Genomic DNA, 22,646 nt, shown 5'->3' on the forward strand with positions numbered 1-22,646 from the left:
GGAAGAGGGATTAAAAACTGGACACTTGGGAGGAGGGGTGAGCGGGATAGTTTTGGAGCACTATGAGGGTGGGAGGACAGGAGATGTTGGGCTCTTCAGGTGAGCTTGTGTTATTTTGATGAAGTGTTCTATCTCTCCCATAGCCACTTTTTTTGGGCAAAATTAACCTACTGCTGTCAAGGCTGGCTTTTGCTAAGAATGTAACCTGCACATAGAGGTACACTTTCAGAAGAGCAGTCACCAGGTTTGCATCTGCAGCTGGGTTTGTGAACCTAAAATTGAGTACTTGAGTGGCTAAATAGCTGACTGCACTCCACAGTGAGAAGCCCAGGCCTCAGCCCTCTTGAAAATTTACCTGATGATTATATCTATTTAGTAATTTATTGCAAAATCCTGAAATCATGCTCTGTTTTCCAAATGAATACACTTTACTCAAACCTTTCACTGACTTCTTGGAGAGTTGGTGTGATGGGGTGTCTAACCGAAACAAGGCAGAGCAGGTTAAATTAGGATAATTAACCTGATAGGCTGCATCTAGAAAAGAGCCAGAGACTGAAGGTTTGATTGAAAATGGAGCCCCAGCTGTGGAAGAGCAGGTTCAAAGCCAGCAAGTTGGCAATAGAAAGGAGCTATACGGAAATGGGTTGTAGTCCCTCCCTGGGAGTGGGGAGGTGTGTTTGAGGCTATGGAGTTCAGTAGTCTGCAGCTGAGAGGAGGGAGTTAAGTTGGAACAGGCTGGGGAGAGGGCTGTAGGAAGGAGTCTAGGGAGAGAGCAACAGGGTCTGAGGGAAAGCGACTGGCACAGTTGCCAAATATAGGGTCCCTGGACTGGAACCTGGAGTAGTGGGCAGGTCTGGGGTCCCTTACCAGCTGCTGGGAAAGTGGCACTGGACCTAGCCTCAGACTAGAAGGCTGACTGGAATGGCTAGCAGGCTGCTGATCCAATGGGATTGTCATATGCTAGAAGGAGAAGACTATATAGTGACCTGGCTGGAGGGCTGAGTCTCAGAGACAGAGATCATGGGGCAAGAAAAGTGGTGTTGGAGCAGAGTGGAGCTAATCCCCGGATGTGGCCACAAGGAAGTGCCTCTAGTGGTGAGTGTGCCCCATGACAGTTGGTTAGACTGACAGGATTGAATAAGGATTCTCTCATTTGGCCTTCTGAATATAGAGCAACTCTTTTTTACATGCAGAAGTGCATGTGTGTTAAACATCATAATGACTTGGTGAGCCCAGGCCTCTTGATCTGTGGAGGGCCTCCTCCCTTACAGCTCTGAGAGCTCAGCAACAGCTTCCTGTGTGGGAGCAGTGAGCGAGTGTGCTGAGCTGCAGCTGCCTCGGCGACATTTCTGACGGCTGTCGGTTGCCTCACTTGTCTGGGGAGAGGGTACTGCTCTGGCTACTCTGCTGGTGCACAGAGAATGGTCGGAAGGAGCAGGATTAGTGCTCCATTGGCTGCAGATGGGCCCAGCCTGGGGAATACCTATCACGCAGGCCTGTTCTCCCCTCGCCTCCCCTAACATAATCACAGAGCCCAGCCCTGGGGAGCAGGGATTTAGCTGCTGAGACCCTCCTGTGAAGCAGAGTGAAAAGAAGCTTGTTGGTAAGTTGGAGGGGGACACAGGATCAGTTTTGCTGGGAAGTGGGTGGGTCAGGCCTAAAGAGAGCCAAGGAAAAATCTGCTGGGAGTGGTTATATAGGAGGTACTGAGCTGTGGTGTGGGGCAGATATGGATTTGAGATGAGAGAATTAACTGAGAAGATTGAGAGCCTGGGGAGCGGGGAGATAATCGGTTGATTGGGGGAACAGAGAGTTGATTTATCGGGTTACATAGGAGATACATTATGGAATTCTGGCTGCCAGAGGATGGATTTATGGAGGAAAAGAGGGTGTAAGGGGGACATGGGATATATGGGGAGCTGAGCTGGAGAGATTAAAATGGATTGGGGGAAAGATAATTGGCTGGTCTGAGAAGGCAGAAAATGTAGTTAGGAGAAGGGGCAAAGGTTAGATTAGGGCAGAGAAATGCTTGGAGAGGCTTATGGGCCTGGGGAAAGAGATGAGTGGATGGTAGAAGACTGATAGCGCTATAAGGACAATATAGATGGTGGAAAAAAGATGGAGCAATGGGGCGGGGCAGGGGGAAGAACAAGAGTGAAGATGGGAGCTGTAACCAGAACTGCTGACAGGAGAGAAATATAAAGAAAATGCAGGGTGGGGGGGGGGGGAGAGAAATCCCTGGGGCCATGCTACTGAAGAGTAGCTGGGGAGGGAAGTGGTCACTGTGGCCGGGGTTGTTTCAGCCGTACTGTACAAGATTTCTACACAAATGGCCTTGGCCTTTCAGGTAATTGATTAACTTTGCCCCTTGCAGAAAGACAACACCAAACTCATTCCCAAATGGAAATATGAGGGAAAATCTCAGCCAGGAAGTCCTCTCAAGTCCTTTCCACTGTCTTTTTTTCATATGGGAGTGGACCAACTGGCCCAGTACTATTTCAAGTGAAAGAAATTTCTGTTACAGCTCCTTGCCTGAAAGACCATTTCAGTCCTGCCCCTCCAGTAGCAAAGGAAGTTTTTGGTGCTAAAAGCGACTATGGCCTGGTCTACACTAGGCGTTTATGTCGAAGTTAGCGCCGTTAAATCGAATTAACCCTGCACCCGTCCACACTGCGATGCTATTTAGTTCGACATAGAGGTCTCTTTAATTCGACTTCTGTACTCCTCCCCGACGAGGGGAGTAGCGCTAAATTCGACATGGCCATGTCGAATTAGGCTAGGTGTGGATGGAAATCGACGCTAATAGCTCCGGGAGCTATCCCACAGTGCACCACTCTGTTGACGCTCTGGACAGCAGTGCGAGCTCGGATGCTCTGACCAGCCACACAGGAAAAGCCCCGGGAAAATTTGAATTTGAATTCCTTTTCCTGTCTGGCCAGTTTGAATCTCATTTCCTGTCTGGACATCGTGGCGAGCACAGCAGCACTGGCAACGATGCAGAGCTCTCCAGCAGTGATGGCCGTGCAGTCTGGGAATAGAAAGAGAGCCCCAGCATGGACTGATCGTGAAGTCTTGGATCTCATCGCTGTGTGGGGCGATGAGTCCGTGCTTTCCGAGCTGCGATCCAAAAGAAGGAATGCAAAGATCTACGAGAAGATCTCTAAAGACATGGCAGAGAGAGGATACAGCCGGGATGCAACGCAGTGCCGCGTGAAAATCAAGGAGCTGAGACAAGGCTACCAGAAGACCAAAGAGGCAAACGGACGCTCCGGATCCCATCCCCAGACATCCCGTTTCTACGAGGCACTGCATTCCATCCTCGGTGCTGCCGCCACCACTACCCCACCAGTGACCGTGGACTCTGAGGATGGGATACTGTCCACGGCCGGTTCCTCAGACATGTTAGGGGACGGGGAAGATGAGGAAGGAGATGAGGAGGGCGAGGCAGTTGGCAGCTCTCACAACGCTGATTTCCCCGACAGCCAGGATCTCTTCATCACTCTTACAGAGATCCCCTACGAAGCGTCCCCAGCCATTACCCCGGACACAGAATCTGGTGAAGGATCAGCCAGTAAGTGTTGTAAACATCTAAACATTTATTTTTAACAAAACAGGAATATTAACAATTAAAAGAATGGGTTGTTCATGATTAGTGTGCCCTAGGCGCTTAACGGTTTAGTAAGGGGCAGTGCAAGTTTTGAAAAGAAATCTAGCAATGTCCGGTTTTCAGTGATTGTCCTGCACAAGCCGCTCTACTGTGTATTCCCTGCTACTGCAGCTACAGTAAAATGCGGTCTATATGTGCGGGGATAGAGCAGTAATCCTCCTGGGACATCTCGATGAAGCTCTCCTGGAGGTAACTTGAAAGCCGTTGCATGAGGTTCTTGGGGAGAGCGGCCTTATTGGGTCCTCCGAAGTACGACACGTTGCCGCGCCACGAGATTATCAGGTACTCGGGGATCATTGCTCTGCACAGCAGGGCGGCATACGGCCCTGGTCTTTGGAGGCTTTCCCGGAGCATTCTCTCTTTGTCGCTCTCGGAGATCCTCATCAGGGTGATGTCGGCCATGGTGACCTGCTTTTAATTAGGTAGGGGAATGTTAGTGTTGGGACTGCTTTCCCGTTCCTTTACAGAACTGTCACCGCTGGTTTGCAGCCACGCGGTGGAGGCGGGAGAGGGGCAGCCGAAAGGGATCATTCCCGGGGACAGCCGCGAGGGGGTGGGACAGGGGCAGAGTTCCCGCTTGCCGGATTGCTGGCAGCAGGGACTGACATTGATTTAAATGTGAAATGAGGCCAGTGGTAATATAAAAGTTTTAAACTGCCACAAGTGTACGGCTTACCATGTCTGCCTGCAACAGAAATTCCGTTGTGCTGCCTCGCTTCTCAAATGTGCTGTTCAAGACCCCAGGCACAGAATGCGAAGGCCGAGAATTCGACCTTGTGCTGAGTGCGCATGTGAAAGGTGCTGTGCATGGTCTTGTTCACAGAGAAAGACTATGTTCTTTGTTCACAACTACATTTATCTTTCAGAGGAATTCACTCCCTTTTTCCCATTTCCACAGCCCCGTCTGCGACTGTCTCACAACCTAGCCTGGAATCACACTCCCAGAGGCTAGCGCGGATTAGGCGTAGGAAGAAGAGGACACGGGAGGACATGTTCTCTGAGCTTATGGCCTCTTCCCAAGCCCAGGCAGCACAGCAGACCCAGTGGCGGGAGAACTTGACCCGAATGCACCAAGCCAACATGGATCGGGAGGAGAGGTGGCGGCAGGAAGACCAGCAGGCGACTCAAACGCTGCTTGGACTACTGAGGGAGCAAACGGACACGCTCCGGCGCCTTGTGGATGTTCTGCAGGAACGGAGGCAGGAGGACAGAGCCCCGCTGCAGTCCATCTCTAACCGCCCTCCCCCGCCACCAAGTCCCATACCCACCTCACCCAAAGTGCAAAGAAGGAGAGGCGGCAGAGTCCCTGCTAACTCTCACTCCACCCCTGCAGAGAGCTCTAGTAGCAGAAGGCTCTCATTTCCCAAAATTTGAAAAGTTCTTTCCTTCCCGCCTGACACAAGCCCACGTCCAAGTTTCACCTCCCAATGCCATGTGTAGTTGATAATAAAAAATTCGTTTCTGTTAACTACTGTTTCAATCATGTTCTTTTGGAGGAGGAGGGGAAAGGGGGTTGGAAATTGGACAGGACAGTCTCCTTTGGCAGGGTACATAGTCGGGGGCAGGCACAGCAGCAGGGCACATACACAGTGCAGTGATGCAGTGACTAGTTGCCCCGGTTAGTCTGGGAGGTTGTTTTGATGTAATGTTGGGGGGGGTGGGTTGCTCTGTGACTTTGTGGCGGGGGAGGGCAGTTACAGATCTTAAGCGCCGGTCCTTAGACAGGATCACAGAGCCACACAGCATGGGATCTGTAACCGTCCTCCCCCTGCCACAAAGTCAAATAGACCTCCCATACACACAGTCCCGATCAGGAGGGGTGACAGGCTCCGTTGAAACAAGCATCCCACCGCAGCGGAGCCTGTCAATCCTTGAGTTTAGAAGCTGCATTCGCATCACAACACTAGACCCGCCCCGCACCACAGTCTGCGTCCCAGTTTTAAAAAATTCCCGCTAAAACAGTATTAAAGAAAACGGTGTGCTTTAACAAAGTAGAACTATTTTTATTTCGACACGTGTGTTGGAGGGGGGGTGAAGGGGGTATGTAACTGGATAGGATAGTCAACATTACCTGGGTAAAGAAACGGGGGCAGGTTTAGCTTCTCAGTACACAAACTATAAAATCACAGGTTACCCTGCTCACTCAGGAACTTTGCTTTCAAAGCCTCCCGGATGCACAGCGCTTCCCGCTGGTCTCTTCTAATCGCCCGGCTGTCTGGCTGTGAGTAATCACCAGCCAGGCTATTTTCCTCAACCTCCCACCCCGCCAGAAAGGTCTCCCCCTTGCTCTCACAGAGATTGTGGAGCACACAGCAAGCTGCTATAACAATGGGGATATTGGTTTCGCTGAGATCACAGCGAGTCAGTAAGCTTCTCCATCTCCCCTTGAGACGGCCAAAAGCACACTCCACCACCATTCTGCACTTGCTCAGCCGGTAGTTGAAGAGTTCTTTTTCAGTGTCCAGGGCGCCAGTATAGGGCTTCATGAGCCAGGGCATTAGCGGGTAGGCTGGGTCCCCGAGGATGACTATAGGCATCTCCACATCCCCAACAGTTATTTTGTGGTCCGGGAAGTAAATACCTTGTTGCAGCCATCTAAACAGACCAGAGTTCCTGAAAACACGAGCGTCATGAACCTTGCCCGGCCATCCCACGTAGATGTTGGTAAAACGTCCCCTGTGGTCCACCAGTGCTTGCAGCACCATGGAAAAGTAGCCCTTTCGGTTAATGTACTGGGTGGCCTGGTGGTCCGGTGCCAGGATAGGGATGTGAGTTCCATCTATGGCCCCACCGCAGTTTGGGAATCCCATCGCTGCGAAACCATCTATGATCGCCTCCACGTTTCCCAGGGTCACTACCTTTGGCAGCAGTACATCAACGATTGCCTTGGCTACTTGCATCACAACAACCCCCACGGTAGATTTGCCCACCCCAAACTGGTTCGCGACTGACCGGTAGCTGTCTGGCGTTGCAAGCTTCCACAGGGCTATGGCCACTCGCTTCTGTACACTCAGTGCAGCTCGCAACCGGGTGTCACTGCGCTTCAGGGCAGGGGACAGCAACTCACAAAGTTCCAGGAAAGTTCCCTTCCGCATGCGAAAGTTTCGCAGCCACTGGGATTCATCCCAGACCTGCAGCACTATGCGGTCCCACCACTCAGTGCTTGTCTCCCGTGCCCAGAATCGCCGTTCCACGGCATCAACATGACCCATTGCCACTGTGATGTCCTCGGCGCTGGGTCGCCTGCTTTCTGACAGGTCTGTGCTACTCTCAGACTTCAGGACATCACCGCGGTGCCGTAGCCTCCTTGCCTGACTTTTCTGCATCTGCCTCAGGGAAACCTTTATGATAAGCTGCGAGACGTTGAGAGCGGCCACAACTGCAGCGATGGTCGCAGCGGGCTCCATGCTCGGAGTACAGTGGCGTCCGCGCTGTCAATGACTGGAAAAGCGCGCGAACTGTTTTCCCGCCGGCGCTTTCAGGGAGGGAGGGCGGGAGTGATGGACGGATGACGACAGTTTCCCAAAAGCACCCTCGACTCATTTTGTTACCCAGAAGGCATTGCCGGCTACACCCAGAATTCCAATGGGCAGAGGGGACTGCGGGAACTGTGGGATAGCTGACCACAGTGCACCGCTTCGAATGTCGACGCTATCACCGTTAGTGTGGACGCACAAAGTCGAATTACTGTCCTTAGTGTGGACACACACGCTCGACTTTGCAATATCGATTACAAAAATTCGATGCAAGTAAAATCGAACTACTCTCGTAGTGTAGACAAGGCCTATGTGATGTAAAGTACTTCTAAAGCTGTTAAAAGGCTCTTAACAGCTCTATAAAATACTTGCTGCCTCCTCCTGCTCTTTCTGAAAATTTTACTGTAGTATTTATCTCCCTGGCTTACTCAGAATTTCCTCCCCTAAAAGATAAGTTGTTAATTATTCCTGAGATGTCAGGATCTAACTCCCCTCTAGCTATTAAAATGTACTTGCATTGTAGTTTTTTATTAGGGTTGAGAGAATATTTTTAAAAAAAATCTGCAAGTCAGTTGAATTCAAAATATCAACTTGATGATGTAAATGGACCTTTCTTCATTTTCTGAAAATTTGAGTGGGGGAACTTTATAGAATCAATACTCATAAAGAAACTTAAACTAGAATACTTGCTGCAAGTGAATCTTGAATTGTACAATTGAGTCTAATCTTTGAAATTCATGAGATATTGGCTAGTTTACAGATAGGGTGACCAGATATCCCAATTTTTATAGGAACAGACCCGATTTTGGGGTCTTTTTCTTATATAGGCTCCTATTATCCCCCCTTTCCCCCACCCGCTGTTCTGATTTTTCACACTTGCTGCCTGGTCACCCTATTTACATAGGTCCCTGCCATAAAGAAGCAGAAACTTAGCAAAGACTGCACAAAGAAAATTTGGTATTAAATACAAGGTGTGTAAGTATATTAAAAAAGTTACAAAAATATTTTGAATAATGTGCTGAGAATTTTGCAATCTGAGTAAACAGAAAACAAGGCAAAATTGATTAATCAATTGTTATGAATTATTTGCTCAGCATTAATTATTGTAATGCTTAAAAGGGATTGATGCCAGATGTAAATGAATGTGCTGGGGAAATTGATTACAGAAGATTTTATGTTGCTCTCTGAATGAGAAGGAATTCTGCAAAACTGTATTACATTCTTTAAAATAGAAACTGCACAGAGATATCCGGGGGTGTATGTATACCATATCCACATATGCCAGTACACTTTGGTAAAACCATTTGTGTATGATTCTAGTTTTCATGTATACACACACTACATTAAAAGAACATTAAGGTTGCAAAGTTAAACATTCGAAAGTTAGGAAATGCAAAGGTTGTCTTGCATAAAAACCTTAATAAAGCAAGAGCATATGCAAATTAAGATTTTTTTTTTCAGATGCTCATAATTTGGGCAGATATTCAGAGAGATGGTGAAAAGAACCTCTCTGACCCAACATAAGAACTGCCATACTGGGTCGGACCAAAGGTCCATCTAGCTCAGTATCCTGTCTTTTGACAGTGGCCAGTGCCCGGTGCCCCAGAGGGAATGAACAGAACAGGCAATCACCAAGTGATCCATCCCATGCTGCCCACTCCCAGCCTCGGGCAAACAGAGGCTAGGGAAACCATCCTTACCCATCTTCGCTAATAGCCATTGATGGACCTATCCGCCATGAACTTATCTAGTTCATTGTTTTTTGTTTGCACCCAGTTATAGTCTTGGCCTTCACAACATCCTCTGGCAGACATAGGCACCAACTTTCTCCGTCGCTGCTGGGTGCCCGCGGCCCCCTGCCCCTTTCTGTGGCCCCGCCCCAACTCCACCCTTTCCCCGCCCCTGGCCCCGCCCCCATTCCAATCCCATCCCTAAAGTCCTTGCCCTAACTTTGCCCCCTCCCTGCCCCTATTGGATCCCCTCCCTAAATCCACACCCCAGCCCTGCCTCTTCTCCCAGCGAGCCACGTTCCTCCTCCTTCCCCCTCCCTCCCTGACCCATGAATCAGCAGTTCTGCGGCACAAGCACTGGGAGGGAGGGGGGAAAAGCAGGACGCGGTGGCGCACTCGCAGCAGAGGTGGAGGTAAGCTGGGGCGGGGTGGGGAGCTGCAGTGGGTGCTGAGCACCTACCAATTTTTTTCCATGGGTGCTTCAGCCTCAGAGCACCCACGTAGTCAGCGCCTATGCTGGCAGAGATCCATGGGTTGATTGTGTGTTGTGTGAAGAAATACTTCCTTTTGTTTGTTTTTAAACCTGCTGCCTATTAATTTTCATTTGGTGACCCTTAGTTCTTGTGTTATGAGAAGGAGTAAATAGCACTTCCTTATTTACTTTCTCCACACCAGTCATGATTTTATAGACCGCAATCATATCCTCCCTTAGTCATGTCTTTTCCAAGCTGAAAAGTCCCAGTCTTATTAATCTCTCCTCATATGGAAGCTGTTCCATACCCCTAATCATTTTTGTTGCCCTCTTCTGTACCTTTTCCAATTCCAGTATCTCTCTTTTTGAGATGGGGCAACCACATCTGCTTGCAGTATTCATGGTATGCCTACATTTTTGATTTATATAGCAGCAATATGATCTTTTCTGTCTTATTATCTATCCCTTTCTTAATGATTCCCAACATTGTTAGCTTTTTTGCCTGATGCTTTACATTGTGTATGTTTTCAGAGAACTATCCACAATGACTCCAAGATCTTCCTTGAGTGGTAACAGCTAATTTAGAACTCATCATTATATATGTATTGTTGGGATAATGTTTTCCAATGTGCATTACTTTGTATTTATCAACATTGAATTTCATCTGCCGTTTTGTTTCCCAGTCACCCAGTTCTGTGAGATCCCTTTGTAACTCTGCGCAGTCTGCTTTGGACTTACTTATCTTAGTTAAGATTGACATTCTCTCCCTCTGCATTCTGCCAAATTTCAAGTCCCTGCTCCAAAGCGTTGATGTGCTATAGCTTCTCAAGAGACAGTCTTGAGAATTTTTTAATAGGGGAAATAAATTGTTTTGCATAGCTTTTTGAAATGGCTGAACCTTTTGTAGCTGAAATTGTTCCAAATTTTTTTGTCTGAGGCAGATACCTGACATGGACAACTTTCAACTCAAATGGTTAACATTTGGCAAAGTTATAAGCAACTTGAAAGAGTCTTAGGGTAGGTCTTCACTCAAGGGCGGGGGGGGGGTCGATTTAAGATATGCAAATTCAGCTACACGAATAGCGTAGCTGAATTCGACGTATCGGAGACGACTTACCCCGCTGTGAGGATGGCGGCAAAATCGACCTCCGGCTCCCCGTCGATGGCGCTTACTCCTACCTCCGCTGGTGGAGTAAGCGCGTCGATTCAGGGATCGATTGTTGCGTCCCGACGAGACGCGATAATTTGATCCCCGAGAGATCGATTTCTACCCGCCGATTCAGGCGGGTAGTGTAGACCTAGCCTAAATAAAGAAAAGTATCAGGCAGAAAACTCTAGGCATATTTAATCACACCACTTAAAATAAGAAGTTAAACTGTCAGGGTTGGATTCTGGATTGTGCCACAGATTTCCTGTGAAACTTTGGACAAACCACTCAGGGCCGGATTTTCAAAAGTGATCTAATTTTTTGAAACCACAACTGTAAATAGCGAAGGTTTCATCTTCACGGGTGCTGAGCATATAACTGTAAATATGCAAGCTGAAGCATTCAAAATTGGTCACTTGAAAAATGACCTCAGTTTCCCCTTCTGTAAAATGGGGATAATAACCATCTCACAGAAATATATTTCAAAATATATATGCACTTCTACAGGAGATTGTAGCCAGGATCTGAAAGCATGTTCGTATATTTATTAAATAAGCCTCACAACACTAAGGTGAAGTGAGTAGTTATCTCATTTACAAGGAGATAATATTTACGCATTGAAGATAAGGTTTGTTTTGGCTCTTAAACTTTTGGATGCCCACCTCGAGCACTTTTAGGGCCAGCATAATTGAGTTCACCTAGAGGCCCTAGACATCTGAGGATGTGCTCCCCAAAAATGGAGATGCCTATCATTAGAGGTCATTTTTTAAAATCTGCCCTTCAATAACTTTTTCAACACTGTGGTAGGATTAGGAATCCAAGTCTGATATCCAGACTCTTTAGTCCCATGCTTTAGCTGCAAGGCCATCTTTCCCCTCTTTTTTTTGTAGTTGGTTGTATGAGAAACCCACAAAGATAAGAGAATATGGGAGCACATGTTGTTCAGTGAAATATCAGGGTTCCCTCCCCCCAAATTTTGCAGGCTTTGAACCTTTCTTAATCAAGGCTTGAAAACATGAATTAATGTCTTTGGTTTTGGAATCTCTACAGAATGTTCCTCTCTGCTGGGCTTAATTCTGGTGCTCATTAGAAAACAACCCCCCCTCCACCCCGAAAAACAAGCTCTCCACAACCCTTTCATCCATGCTTCTCTTTGTATCACAGATACTTGCCCTGGCTGTAAATTGCTCCCTGTCTGGCAAGGAGGCTTTTTTTTTTAAATCAGAACATTGTTGGGTTTCTTGTTAGTCTTCTCTTTTCTTAATCTTCTCATCTTCTTACCCTAGTTCAGGTGTCTTATCTGTTATGCATCTCATGTCAAATTATTCAGATGGTCAGTGTTGACTCTCACTGAGTAGTCTGAACTGCTGGCCTATGAGGAGTCCTTTGCAAGTTCTGGTTGCCGGGCATGGTGACAGCGCTAGTGGGGATGCAGATGTGACGGACGGTGGGTCTGGTACCCAACTGAAAAGGTCCCCAATCGCCATCACCTTGGATTTCCTGAAGTGTTGCAGTAAGGGCAACCACCTTCTGTGTTGGCACCATGAAGTATTCCACAGTGTGTGGTGGGCAGGACATGGAGCAAACGGTGCCTGGTGTAGAGTCCTGGCAATTGAGCTGGGCTATGCCAAGGTGAGAAACAGCTAGTGCAAACACTGTCCTCCCACCCCTAGTGGTGCTACCTCTGCTCGCTACCGGCCCATGTAAACAAATGACTACTTCCTGTAGCCGCGACGCTGTGCCTGTCACCAATCTGCTCTGGCCAAATTTTAAAGCCTAACCCAACATAAACATGTCAAATCACTTGCATACCTGACCTGCACACTATGGAACCTGACTACAAGTGGTGGGTTTGGGTCCGGTTGCAAGGCTCTACTTGCCGATATGTATGTTTGATAGTTCATCCTTTTTACAAGCGTCTGATAAATTGTGTACAAAGTATACCTTGCAGTATCATTTGAAAACTCATAATCTGCTGAGTATTGTTGTCCCGGTAAAATGTATGTGGCAACATTGTATGTACAGTTATAAGATTCTGCTGTATGACTTTACTAAGGCATGTTCCAAGTCTGGGGAAACAACTTTAGACCAGTTCCCTAGAAACAAAAGGCTAGTCAACACCTCAGCCAGATTTCAACATAATCAAATGAGCTATCACTTGATTAAGAGGTGTTCTTTTTTTTAAAGCAGAAAGAAGGGTGTGGGTGAAAGTTATATCTTGGCAAAGGAACAGACTTGCTTTAACCTGAACCCCAGCTGGAGATATAAAAATGAGGAACAGGGGCCCGAAGTCCTCTCTCTCCATCACTTCTACTCACAGCATCAATGATGTTTAAAAGACAAAAGAAACATCATTCACCTGGGGGAGGGGCCCTGGCTGACAGATCCAGCCAGACTCCTGTAAGCATGTGGTGTGAGAAACCTTCCCTCCCACCGCAAGTTGACTTAGCTTGTTAAGTTGGGTATTTTATCTTTTATTTCTTTTTAACCAATTCTGGCTTTTATGCCTATTACTTGTAATCACTTTCTGTAGTTAAAACAAGTTTATTATTGTTTGAAATGTTTGGGAGCCTGCATTAGAGATAACAGCGTTTGTGCATATCATTTTCTATTAATGAGATGACAAACTTTCTATAGGCTTGTCTTCTCTAGAAGGAAAGAGCTGGGCAGTACAAGATGTGCATTTCTGGGCACAAGTCATCTGGGACTAGACATCTGCTGGTGTCGCTCTGCAGTATAATTCAAGGGTGGCAGGCTGGCTGAAGCACTCTTACAATATAGCTGGGGGCAATTTACATGCTGAAGGCTATGAGAACTGGCCAGGAGTGGCTGCTATCAGAGTGAAACAGTGTAAAAGGCACCTCAAGTTAGCGAACTGAGGGAAACAGCTATCCAACGGTCCAGATTGTACCCTGGGGCATGTTACAGTATGGGATGTTACAATACCTTGAGATGGTACAATACCTATTCCTGAAAATTCTGGGCAAAGTAACTGACTGTAGCCTAGCAATCTTAGTGCTACCACCAGAACACACACACACACTACAGTGATTGAAAACAATGCTTTGGCTGGCATCGCTACTTTGATTTTATGACCCTCGCAAAAAGGTAACTGTTTAAGTGGATGTAATCCAAGTGTGGTGGTCTAGGAGCTCATTTCATGTAGGATGAAGGACCTGATAAATATGCATTAAGAATTTTGACAGAGAATCGTTGGCATTTGTTTTCTACAAAACTAATTCCATCAGTACAGAGCCGGAGTGGAAGTCCAAGTGCAGTCAGGTCACAAGCCACTTGAGACTATTTTGACTAAATTGTTGGGGAAAATAGCAACCTGGTTGCAACCCATGTTACTTCAACTGCAAAGATATAACCTTGCAGTTGCTTAAATATGGGGTGGAGAGAGCTTAATTGGAGTTGCTCTGTCCAGAGCTATGTCTGATCAACTCCCTCATGACAGGCTTATTGATGAGAACATGAGAATGGTATTCATAGACTGGGATGCGTCTTAACACTGCCATGCTATACAGACAAATGATTCATACCAAAACTGACACACTTATGTGCCCTGTCAACACTGGTATCTAGAGTTTCCATGCTGAGAGGGAAATGTACTGAGGAATAGAATATGCACTACAAAACTGGCATAATAACAGGTGTTTGTCTTATGATGACATGGTCAGACATGCTTCGTTCTAAGCCTGAGTCAATTTAATTTATTTAAAAGACTGAGCTAGACAAATGATTGGTCAGTCCCATCTCAGCTGGTTCTTGACTTAAATTTACACAAGATATTGCAGTCATATAAAAATAGACAAGTTACATTGTCAACATTTGCAATTTATCACCTACAGCAAAAAAGAAACAGAATAATTCTATAATTGCCAATAAAAGTTTCAAATCATGGTCATCATTAGTGTGTGTATATAAAACCATATATGCGGAGGTGATGTCATGATGAGGAATCATGTTATAAATGCATTTAGCGCAGGGGGGACACTAGGGTACAATACAGACTGATCAGTAGCTGTGTCACCCCTACCATCTAACCTGGGGTGTCTTTTACAATGCTTTGTTGCTATAGCCTCTGCCCGGACTCCTCACAAACAGTCTCTAGCATGCAAGTCACTCTCAACTGTGTGTGCGGCCGGCAGCCAGCCAGCCACCTACAACTTGGCTCTTACTTGCTTTGGTTTTACTGCAAAGTGACCCCAAAGCACTCCCAGTCTTAGATTTTTCCCCCCAGAAATGTATATAGTGTACTGCCCAGCCCTCTCCTACACAATAACAATTTATATGAAGTCTGTTATTTCTTTAATAGAAATAATATGCTCACAACTTGCCACCTCACATTGTTTTCTAAACACTTCAATTTAAACACACTGGATTAGATAAAACAAATTTATTTACTACAGAGAGATTTGAAGTGAGTACTAGTAACGAGGCATAAAAGTCAGAGATGGTTACAAGAAAATAAAGTTAAAATTCTACTGGTGTCTAACTTAAATTAGTTCAGATTCAAGTAAAGTTTCTCACCATATGCTTTTATCAGTCTTACTGACCAAATTTCTTAGGAGAACCCCTTCCTTCTACCTCTGTCACTTCTGATGCTGTGAATGTGATTGGGCAGGGAGAGAGAGATGGGGTGTTTGCCTATCTTTTTTATAGTTTGTCCCTCTTTTCAAAAACATTTCTGGATTGGTACTGCGAGACAAGATCTAGATGGAAAGATGTTCCCTGCTTTTTTCCCCTCACCTGTTTTGAGCTTCTTCTGTCTTCCCTTCCTGATTGATTGATTGACTCTGTTTACTGCTAAAATGCAAATTAAGCAGAGCACCCATTTTTTTGTTGGAGACAACCCTGTTTGCCAACCTCGGTTTGGAATATGTGTTAACACTATACAGTAGAATCTTATAACGTCACATTATAATGTTGCCACCACCTGTTTTATCAAGACAATATTGACCAGCAAATTGAGTTTTCAAATGATACTGTACGAAGATTGTTCCAGTAGGGTGTGGACACGGGGGTACATTCTGTCACAGCATGTTCTACTCCTGTCTTTTGCCCACAGATCTAACTGCTTTCACACCACTGCCTATATTTTAAATTGGTCCAACAGAGAAACTCTTCCTCTGTCCTCATCTGTGGAATTCACTTAACATCCGAGCTCATAAAACAAGGATGGGATGCATGACAACACCTATTCTAGGCCAGACAGCAGTACCATCAGAGGGCATACAGAACCTCTGCCCCTCCAAACCCAAACAGCAGAGAACATGCCAGATGTGGCATAACCTACAGGAAGTTCAGATACATGCTGTCCAAGCATAAAGATTCCATACTAAACCAATTGTAAAGTCTGTTTTCCAGCAGTTTAAATGCTTGTAACCTCTGTAACCCACAAAGAGGAACAAGTTTTCATCACTTGCTGTATTAAATATTTTATCCCTTAAACTTGAGTGACATGAAAATTGCTTGACAATCTACTGGTTTTTTTTTTTTTAATCAGGAGGGAGATGGGTGAAAATCGAAGGGGGAAAAGAGGTGTGTGTGTGGTGTGTACTGTTACTTTAAAATTGTGTGTGGGGCTAGGATCTGGGTGCCTCCCACTGTAAGGAGTACTAGATGCAGCCCTGAGGAGTTAAGCTCCTGTAGCCGGGCTAAAGAGCTGACTGCTCTCCGACTCCAGTTAATAAAGTGCTTACCTGTGAGTCTGAGTGTTCCTGCTGCCAAAGCCTGTTTACTAAGAGTAAGTGGGGTTAGCATGGTGTTGCCAGGCAACAGCAGCCAGTGTTCCTACCAATGAGCCAATTGTCAAACCGAGGGAGCAGTATCCTCTTCTTTGAAATGCAATAAATAACGGTAACTCAACTTATTTATCAATTGTAATTAAATAGTGCTAGCTGTCCATATATAACCCAAATTATATAGCTATAGTGTCCGTAAACAGCGCAGACTTTTTCTATTAAAAGGTTTACACAGGACAGATGGTGATATGTTTTTAATCAGCTTTACTGAGAGCTAAAAGGAGCTGCGTCAAATGGACAATGGGGTAAGACACAAAGAGCTTTGCAAACTTAAACTATATCATTTTTCATTCAACCTTGGGATGCACCTTTTATGTGTTGCATTTTGTGTCATAAGTGCAGGTGAACAGTTTTTGGTATAGTACAGCTGAACATTCTGTGAACTTTAAATATGGAACTGTATAGTTGATATTCTGTATAGCTTAAATACGGAACTGTGGAGCTGACATGCGCATGGATTTTTTTTTAATTATGTTGTAAAGTTTGAGGTTCTAAGTATTACTAACAAAAATTCTTAAATCCATATATTTGGTAGCTAAACTGTGCTTTTATATAATATAGCATTTTTTTCATTACTTTTGAAGTAATTGTGTTTTTTACCATAATAGAACTGGGCCAAATTCTGCAATCAGATATATGTATGCAACTTCCATTAGGCCTAATCCTACATTCTTTACTCCAACAAAACCCCCACAAGCTAAATAAGACTGAAGTTAAAGGGAATATTGTCTAACCAAAGACTGCTGGTTTGACCCACTGACCTGAAGTTGAAGGAAGAATATGGCCCCTAATATTTCCAACAGGATATCTTCAATTAAAAAAAGAAAGTAGCATTCATCTCATGGACACTGTTTGTCTTGGTTTACAGATGCTGGCGGTCACCCATTTCTGTGCCATTGGCCAGAAGAACATCTGTGTCCTCCAAGAATGCAAACCTGCCTTGGTTTCCCAAAGATGGAACTCTGCATCATTTTAGAACCACGCTACTTGAAAGCAGTGTTGCCGAGATGGATATTATTTATTTAGGGATTCTTTATCCGCAGGAGACTTTTTTGTAAACATGAATTGCCTGGTTCTTTCCTTGGGTGGTGGCTTCCTGTTTCATGCCATTGAAACATTACTCTTAGCTTATTATGTCGCCTTATCGTTGGTTAGCTCACAGGGACATTTCCCCAAGCTAGAAAATGTGGGAGCTTTCAAGAATGTGTCTGTTGTGCCAACTCAAGCAACGTGTGGATTGCCAGACCGAAGTACTTTTTGTCACAGTTCTATTGCTGTTGAAAGTATTCAGTCCTGTACCCAGAGGTTTTGTATTCAGGAGTGTCCATATAGATCTTCACCTGCCTCCTACACTGCACTTTTCTCAACAGGCCTTGGCACTTGTATCTCAGAAGACAAGAATGATTTGCATCCAGGCTCCTCCATCAACTCTCTAAGTTTTATTTTTCGTAATCACAAGGATTGTTTTTCTATTCCCCGTTCTCAGAGGCTCGCAGCATCATTTACATTAACTGTATGGCTGAAACCTGAGCAAGAAGGTGTAATGTAAGTAGTGTTGCATGTGTTTACTTTCATGGTGCTCTGAAAAACCATGGTAGTCAAGGCTGCTATTACTGTGCTATTAAACATTTAACAAAGGTGCATTGTAGGAAACTGTAAGACATTTTAAAAATTATATTTCAGATCAGGGCTTCATGCTCTTCAAATATTAAGGCACATGAAGTCTGTTCCTGCAGTGTTTACTCATGAGTAATGCCATTAATTTCAATGGAGATATTTATATACAAACCCATATTCATTTTTTCAGTTAAATGTATTGGATCATAATTTATATGAACTTTTAAAAAATATTTGTAAATAAAAAAAGAAAAAGGGGTTTGTGCCCTTTTTTGCTTTGTTTTTAAGATGGATGAAGATGACTTAACATTAACCCCCCTGCCCTGCTTTAAAAAAGTAGAACTATCAGGATTATAAAGTCTGGCTGTCACCGTTTTGTTGGAGGATTTCTTCCAGGTTTAGGGATAGACAAGGTGGATAAGGTAATATCTCTTAGTGGACCATATTCTGTTGGTGAAAGGTTGAGAGATGTTTATTGAATTTGAAAGGTGCTAAACCTTTTAACAAAGGCTTATTTTATTCCAAATGTTAGTCATTGAAGTTTGAATAAGTGTTTAAAAAATGAAGTTTTAAAAACAGACTAAAAATTGCTTCTTGTTTCAATTGCTTAAATTTCACTCTTCTAGAAAACGTGATATCATTATATTAGTTCTCCTATCAGTCTTTCAGCCTGGAGAGGACCTGAATCTAATGTAAAACACAAGCAGGTTGTTTTAAAAAATACCAGCCTTTCAGGCTGCCTTTATACATCATAAAGAAAAGCTCAATCCCCAAAGTTTTTCTTTGCAGCTGACCTTTATAGTATGCGAAAAGCAGAATATGTTCATGGTGAACATATATTAAAAATAAAATGTTTCCATATTTTTGGAATGTTAAAATCTAATATGCTCCTCTGTACCATTATAGATAGTGATTGTTTATATATTTGTACTTTACTCAGCTTAGACAAAAAATACTAGAATTTTTTCTTCTTTTGTTTCTAGTCATTTTCACGTCTTGATTTTCATACAGCATCGCAGAGTTATGGTGTTTTAAGCACACAACATGTTAAGATGCAATGCGTAATTACATTTAAGCCCTTGCCTTAAGCCGGGGACCACATACATGTATTGCTCTTGTGGTCAAAATCAGTGGTTGAACCTGAGACCTACAGCAACAAAAGTGCAGGTCTTTACCCCTTGTGCTAAAGGAGAAACTCAGCTGTGATACAGTTGCAGGGAGTTATAGGTTTTAACTACTGTGACAGTATATTACATACGGTACCTGTAAAGACCAGTGCCTCTTGAGCATCTGAAATCCACAGACGTTAAATTCCAACCTGGGGAGCTGCTCTGTAACAAACCAGTGTCTACATACATACAGATGACATGGTTATAAGGATAGAACCTTCAGACAGAACCAAATGTAAAGCCCCTTCAACTTGATCTCCAGGAATAATTGTAGCCCTGATACAGCAAAGTGCTCAAGTATTACTCCTGCGGGAATTCTGCGCCACTGTGCACGTGCAGAATTTATGTCCCCCCACAGATTTCTTTGCTTCCCCGAAAAATGACTTTCTGATGGGATAGCAAAGGGAAGCCACAAGAGCGGTCATACAACTCTCCCCAGCAGTATGTTTTGGGTGCCCAGGTAAATCACTGTGAGGCAGGGGGCGGGACTGGGGAAGACCTGGCTAGTGGCTCCTATCCTGCGCTAGGCTCAGCTTCTAGTCCTGCCTGACCTGGGGAAGATGGGACTTCCTCTTCCCCTGCATGGCATCTGGGGCTGTGTCAGATCCATCCCCTGATTTCTCCTCCTTCTGTAGGAAGCTCTGCAAACTGCTTCCCCCACATGCCTCCTGTACCCATGGCTCCTCAGGGGGAGACCCCCCTCGTACCCAGACCTTCCCACCAAGCCTAGAACACTTCCTGACAAGCCCCACTCCCCCTGCACCTGGACCACCCAAATGAGCCACATGCACCTGGATCCCAACCCCGCCGAACTCCAACCAGCTGCATCTGGACTCCCCCACTGAGTCCCTCACCACCCAACCCCCTTGCTGAGCTGTATCCCCCCACACCCTCCCGCTGAGCCCCAACCACCTTCACCTAGACCCCCCTGCAGAGTCCCATTATCATTGCACCCAGAACCCCGAATGTGCATCCAGATCCCCCTGCACCCAGATCCCCCACTGAGCCCCCCGCACCCAGATTGTCCCACATAAAACACTCTGAACCTACACCCACCACATTAAGCCCCTTCACACTTGGATCCTATCTTGCTGAGCCTGCCTGCCCACATCTGGTGGGCTCTGGGGTGTTTCTGGGGGAGGCTCAGTCCTTGCACTGTGTCAGGGTTGGGTGCAGCCTCACTGCTGAGACGGTGTCCTGGGGGAAGCTGCAGAGCGATCTCCCACCTCTGTGCTGCCAGTGGCCTGTGCTCTCCAGTGCCGTGCTGGAGCCTCCACATTTATTTGACAATAAAATTTGCAGAATTTTAAAATGTGTGCAGAATTTTTATTTTTTGGCACAGAATGCCCTCAGGAGTAAAGCATTTGCTTAATTTTAAACAGATTAGTAATACCATTGAAGTAACTCTGTGATACTGAGACTACTAGCATGGAAATTCATGTGATTAATCATCTACTTAAAGTTAAGCGTGTATTTAAGTGCTTTGCCGAACCAGGACCTCTGTTAGATAATAGCAGTCATAGGCAAGATCTTATGCCTGGTTCTTCATTGGCTTCCTCCTTATGTTGCATTCATTTTGCAGAAGCATAAATGACGACACAAGGGGCATATCTAGTTCCTTCAGTTCTGGAATATCATGGAAATTTACAATTTAAAATCCTAATTTTAATGTTTCTGTTCAATATTTGTATTGGATACCAGCAGTTTCTGTGACTTTGGCAATAGATGTTCAGTACATATACATGTATGTTACGCTGCTAGACCATAGTTGATTACTAACTGGTGGTATAGCAGAGTGAACTTGGAACAAAAGCTCAGCACATCATCAGACAGAGGGAGTGCTTGGAGTATTGTGCAGATAGACACATTGGATCAGCCTAGTCACACAGAAGGCCAGTCAACCGCTTAGTGCCACACAAACAGGCTCTGAAGTCTGACTCAACAGGCATGTAGTCCACCACACAAAAGACAACATCACCAGAGCTGACAGAACTGCATTTTCCCACTTTGTTATACTGGGTGTGTAGTGAACCTTTCCTTACATGCTCATAGCAGTAGTAGGCCCTGCCTGTGTCTCAGAAAAAAATCTTTATAGGACAGAGAGACACTCCAAACCCCATTTGCTCTAACAGAAGGTGCACTGAAGTGGGAGCCAAACTGACCAAGGCTTCGCACAACTGCCTTGCAACATTTAAGGAGACAGGAAAGTATTAGTCACCCATTTTACAACTAGCTTAACTGAAAATTTGCCCAAGTACTTCAGGCAGTGTTCGAATAGAACTCTGATCTCAAATATAACAGACCCAAGTCTCATCCATTTTTCCACACTGTCTTTCAGAATGAATCTACCAAATCTGTGTGCTTGCCTGTGCTGTTTAAAATGTGCTCTAACCACTTGATCCCACTTTGGTCCCAGAGCTAGGAATAGAACCAGGAATGTAATGTCGAGAGACCGGAAGACTCCATAATAGAAAAACAAATACGCACCCAAAGATGTAGAATTAAGGTTGAATGTGTATTTACTAAGTTTACAATCTTCATGTTCTGTTAACATACATGTTTTGTATTTATATTTATAGGTCCCCCTTTTAAGTTAGCATTTTGAGAAACTGAAGACAGAATAGCAAGAAAAAAGAGAAACAGTGAGATTCCATATAATATAGAAAGTTGTCTTTGTGTAATGATTGCATCTGTAATTTTAAAAGCTTTGCATTTTTCTGCCTTTGGACAATAAAGCAGTGACCCCCCACCCCCCACCACCCTTTCCTGGTCTGTCCTCTCTTCCCTTCTCACTCCCCCACAACACCATACACATTCTGGATGCTATTTTCTTTTTGAGTATCAGAGAGGTGTGCATTCTAAGAATTTCGCAGTCAGGAAGTAACTCTCTGGGGATGTGTTTTACCAGAAAGTTGGAACAGTCACAGAGAATGGCTGTTTCTTTTTAAAGGTTTGGCTGGAATGCAAAGTACCATTTCTAACCAGAACTGATACTCTTATGCCTATTTCACCTTTATTGACATCATTTCTCCCTCACACACACATCTCACTTTCTTCCTCTTTTTTTGACGGGTGGGTCACAATTTATATCTGTAATTTCCAGTTTTCAAAATTCAGTACATCAAGGTCACTTCCCTTCTTAAAGTCGTGACACCTATGGGGATAAAAAAAATGTGGGGGGTGTTTGTTTTAGATAAGCAAAATAAACAAATCCTGGATTATCCAACTATTGTTTATCCAGAAACTGGGTAAATCCAGTTCCTAAATATTTTGCTACTTAGCTGTGCCTTCCCTCACATTGATTATCTACCAAAACTAGCATGTTTACAGGCAAACAAAACAGTGAGAAGACCAATCAACAATATATTAAAAAATGTGTTTTTAGTAAGCTTGGAAAATAGGAGTCTGTGTTTGGCAAGTAAATTTTATTGACAACATCCCTGGGGGCTAAAAAGAGTAACAGTCAAAATCCATTTATTTTTCCCTTAGTGGTTTTAAATGCGAGTCAGTTAATGACAAAGGTACCTTTACCAATAAGCCAGCTGCTGTGATACTTTT

At 44.7% G+C, this 22,646-nt stretch overlaps 2 protein-coding genes across 2 annotated transcripts in view; both read left to right on the forward strand.

Moving 5' to 3' along the window:
- Positions 1 to 476: 476 nt before the first annotated feature.
- The window catches only part of USH2A (usherin), a 584,327-nt gene continuing 562,157 nt past the window's right edge, over positions 477 to 22,646 (forward strand). The window contains exons 1-2 of the mRNA XM_065589441.1: positions 477 to 1,095; positions 17,171 to 17,847. Of these exons, the coding sequence (XP_065445513.1) occupies positions 17,363 to 17,847 (485 nt within the window). The 5' untranslated portion in view covers positions 477 to 1,095; positions 17,171 to 17,362. The remainder of the gene's footprint in view (positions 1,096 to 17,170; positions 17,848 to 22,646) is intronic.
- LOC135982486 (uncharacterized) lies at positions 2,595 to 5,135 on the forward strand. Its single transcript, XM_065589440.1, has 2 exons — positions 2,595 to 3,571; positions 4,566 to 5,135. The coding sequence occupies exons 1-2, from the start codon at positions 2,995 to 2,997 to the stop codon at positions 5,039 to 5,041; spliced, it is 1,053 nt and encodes a 350-aa protein (XP_065445512.1). The 5' UTR covers positions 2,595 to 2,994; the 3' UTR covers positions 5,042 to 5,135.

Source organism: Chrysemys picta, chromosome 3 (assembly GCF_011386835.1).
Source record: "Chrysemys picta bellii isolate R12L10 chromosome 3, ASM1138683v2, whole genome shotgun sequence".
Lineage (NCBI taxonomy): Eukaryota > Metazoa > Chordata > Testudines > Emydidae > Chrysemys > Chrysemys picta.

What these genes read in the sequence shown, in the direction of transcription:
- LOC135982486 (XM_065589440.1), top strand. Translation starts at nt 2,995, where the DNA reads ATGCAGAGCTCTCCAGCAGTGATGGCCGTGCAGTCTGGGAATAGAAAG. An exon ending in ATCTGGTGAAGGATCAGCCA is followed by an intron (nt 3,572 to 4,565) that starts GTAAGTGTTGTA and finishes CCATTTCCACAG; the next exon opens with CCCCGTCTGCGACTGTCTCA.